The sequence below is a fragment of the Populus alba genome, chromosome 3, assembly GCF_005239225.2.
Source record: "Populus alba chromosome 3, ASM523922v2, whole genome shotgun sequence".
NCBI classification, from domain to species: Eukaryota; Viridiplantae; Streptophyta; class Magnoliopsida; order Malpighiales; family Salicaceae; genus Populus; species Populus alba.
In genome coordinates this window covers 948,565-952,378 of record NC_133286.1, presented here as the reverse complement: position 1 = coordinate 952,378, position 3,814 = coordinate 948,565, and the positions used below count along the sequence as shown (strand labels likewise).

At 31.3% G+C, this 3,814-nt stretch overlaps 1 protein-coding gene across 1 annotated transcript; it reads right to left on the bottom strand.

Annotated features, from left to right (window-relative positions):
* Positions 1–1,913: 1,913 nt before the first annotated feature.
* LOC118036864 (large ribosomal subunit protein P3z) lies at positions 1,914–2,774 on the bottom strand. Its single transcript, XM_035042698.2, has 2 exons — positions 2,501–2,774; positions 1,914–2,258 (listed from the first exon to the last, which is right to left on the bottom strand). Exons 1-2 carry the CDS (start codon positions 2,699–2,701, stop codon positions 2,082–2,084), a joined length of 378 nt encoding a protein of 125 aa, XP_034898589.1. The 5' UTR covers positions 2,702–2,774; the 3' UTR covers positions 1,914–2,081.
* Positions 2,775–3,814: the final 1,040 nt, after the last annotated feature.

The following is a 3,814-nucleotide window of genomic DNA, read 5'->3' as shown; positions in this document are numbered from 1 at the left end:
AACCAATTAAACTATGGATCCAGATCCTATTAAGAAATTTATTACAAACCAATTTAAAAAAAATTGTCCAAAACAAATAACAAAAAAAGCTTCAAACAAACCCGGCAGTCAACTTGTATCAACAAATTAAACACATGACCTACAGCATGAAATTGAAATATCTCTATAAATAGAAAAGCAAAAAAAAAAACACTGAAAAAAATTATTAAAAAATACTTTCAAAAAAAACAGAAGTTAACTCAAGTTAATTCTTCAAATTTATTACCCGGATCATGAGACTGAGTTAAACCCATTAAAGTCAAACCCGAAAAAACAAAGAAGCAAGATTCTTAATCAAACAAATATTGAGGGACGACAGTAAGGAAAAAAAAACTCAAATAAAAAAAAACAATGTAAAACAAAAAAAAATAACAATTAAAAAAAATTATGACTAAATTCAACATAAAAATTAAATGTCCAAGAATAGAATTGTAAAAAAACAAATCCATTAAAAAAATGATAGAAAATATATCAATTTAAAAACTTGGAACTACATTTGATATAAAATTTAAATGAAAGTAAGTGTAAAGGTAGAATTGGAAAAAAAAAAATCAATCAATAAAATAATTCAAAAAAATAGAAATTAAAAAAATAAGGACTAAATTTAAAAGTAAAGTAAAAAAATTAAATGATCTGGGATGAAATCAAAAATAAAATCTAATTAGAAACAATTAATGCAAATAAAACAATTGTAAATAAGAATAGAAACAATTAAAAGGCCAACATGAATTTTTGCATGACCAACACGCAATCCAAGAAAGACAGAAGGAAAGGAAAGAAAAAAACAGAAGCAATTTCAGGTCAAACCACGTTAAACCACCATACACACGCCACTCATAGAAAAGACACTAAAACGAATCAAATGATGTAGTAGAATCACAATTACAACTGTCAGAACCAACCGAACACCCTACTTGAAGACAACATGGTGGTTGACGCCCATGAGATGCGCATCAACAACTTTTTTATTTTTTAGATGAAAAACCTAAATATACCCTTGAGACTAAACAATATTAACAAACAAACCGTGATGAAATTACTATTTTTAACGTGCATTTAAAAATCCAATTACCAAAATAACCTCGTATAATCCTCAAAAAAAAACATTTATGTTATGGTAAAAATATCATCCTGCCCCCAAAGCCAAGGCAAAAGATAAAATAACCAGGAGAGACAGGTCATAACACTATTTAACACTAGTGTAATAAATAGTGTTTTGTGTCCTGGGACAGTATATCCACAAAGAGAATTAGTATTTTGGATAATAATATTAAGAATCATCTCCTATGGTCAATTGCAATGTTTTTAGGTACTGCCATACAAGGACCACCTTCCATGATCCTCACTGCTGTATTACAAGCAACAATAGTGAATGCAGTTGTAGTGTCGAAGTCTAAGCAAATTGTGTAGCTCCACGGCTATATGGTGGAAAAGTAGATATAGGGATGTATAAGATACTAACATCAGAAGCCTATCCAGTTAGGGTATTAAAATCACAGCCAAGAAGGTGCTCGGTTGAATCTTGAACCCATTTGAAACTATTGTCATGAATAACAGTTGCAAATGGACCAAACACAAAACCTGATGCAGAAAACCACACTATACACTGACATCGGAACCAATTCACAAGCATCACAAGAGAAGAGCCAGCAAGAACCACACGACAAGAGCCAAGTCGCATGATAATTCACAATCCATTCAAAACTATTGTCATTAATAACACTTGCTAATAAACCAAATCCAAAATCTAATGCAAAAAACTACACTACTGTCAAGTCTACGATCAACACTGATGTTTGGAACCAATTCGCATGCACCACAAGATGAACCAATTTGCATAATAATTGACAATCCATATACCAACCAGATGCTGCTTAAAGCACAATGAAATGCTAAATATTAACTCATTGAATATAATCCATATCCAATCAAAAACACAATTAATCTGATCTAAATCCAATTAACCAATTCTAGTAAAATTTTGCAACATGAGTGTAAACCATTGAGAAGAAAGACACAAGAAATAGTAACTAGGCATATGCTTAATCAAAAAGAGAGAACCCCATATCATCATCACTCTCAGGCTCCTCTTCCTTCTTTTTTTCCTCAGCAGCAGGTGCTTCAGCTGCAGATGTTGCACCTCCTGCTGGAGCTGCTACTGCACCACCACCACCACCACCACCAAAGAAGGCACCACCGGTGCTCCCACCAATGACCACCTATATAACACACAAAATTCACCCATCCCATCAGATACAACTAAAACGGTCCATGAAATTCCAGATCCACCCTTACCATATTTAGCACTATAAAACCTAATTAATGAGACAATTGCATTTCAAATAATAAAATATTTGCATAAATACTATCTGATTTATTAGCAAATAAGACGATAATAATTCATCATGAGATTATAAATCAAAATAATTATATAAAAATAGAGAGAAAGAGAGGCGAGTACCTGGAAAACAGCGGAGGAAGGAGTGACGTATGAGAAAGAGGACTGGACGGCGCCTGATGAATCAGCGGAGAGAGCGGACTGGACGAGTTTCCTTTGCAATTCGAAGGTGGAGGAGGCGGAAGCCTCGATATTGCCGTCTGAGATCTGCTTGGCGCTCCACTCGTTACTGGAGCTCCTGCAAACGAATGTGAAAACTCCCATTTTGGTTTTCCTTAAACCCTAAATTTGCTTCGCAACAAACGGAGTGAGAGGGATGGCTAGCAAGTGCAAGATTGCTGTATTTTTATGCCATGGAAACCTAGGATGCTTTAACAGCCCGTTTTATCCCTGAATATGTTTCTTAATTTCTATACTGCCCTCCTCTATATTTTTTATATAATTGAGTGGTTTAGAGGAAAAAAAAATAGAAAATGAATCACAAGAAATGTGTGTGTTTTTATAATAAAATTTAAAAAATAAATCTATATCTTTTATCATATATGTTTTCAATACTTAAATTATTATATAGATGGTCTATTTATAAAAAGAAGGGAAGAACATGAGAATCAAGAGATTAAATCAAGAGTTATAAAGTCTAAGATATATATATATATATATATATATATATATATATATATATATATATATATATTATATAACACTTCCTCTTGAATGACTATATACTAAAAATGTGTCTTATTAAAATCTTGCGAAGAAAAAGGAGTACAATATTATTATATGATTTCTAAATACTTCATAATTCGATAGAAAAAATTATATAAATTATATAGATACTTCAAGATTCATATTCAAATATTTTATGATTCATAAAAATACCAAATTGCTTCATTAAAACCTTGCAATGTAAAACTCCATAGGAAAAACCTAAACAAGGGAAAAAAAAAGTACAACTTGAATTGATTTTACCTCAAAAATACATGTCTTATGATAAAAATTTAAGATAATGCATTCCAATATTATAAACAAGTCTCTTGAAAGTTGAGATTGCTAAAGACTTTATAAATAAGTGTGCTAAACTATCACTTCACCTAATTGGTTTGATATCATTTTTTTCTTTTTTTGTTGAAGCTTATAAGTATAAAAAAAACTTTGGTGAGATATATTTTGTTTTGTCTTCTTTAATGCAATCTCCTTTAAGTTGAGTGATGCAGGTAGCATTATCTCCAAACAATATTGTGGGACTATCTTCAATGGTTGACAATCCATATTTTTCTTTTATATGCGAGATAATTTACCTTAGCCATGTATGTTATCGGCTTACTTCATGGATTGTTGTAATTTATGAATGATTTAATGAAGTAGCCATTGATGTTT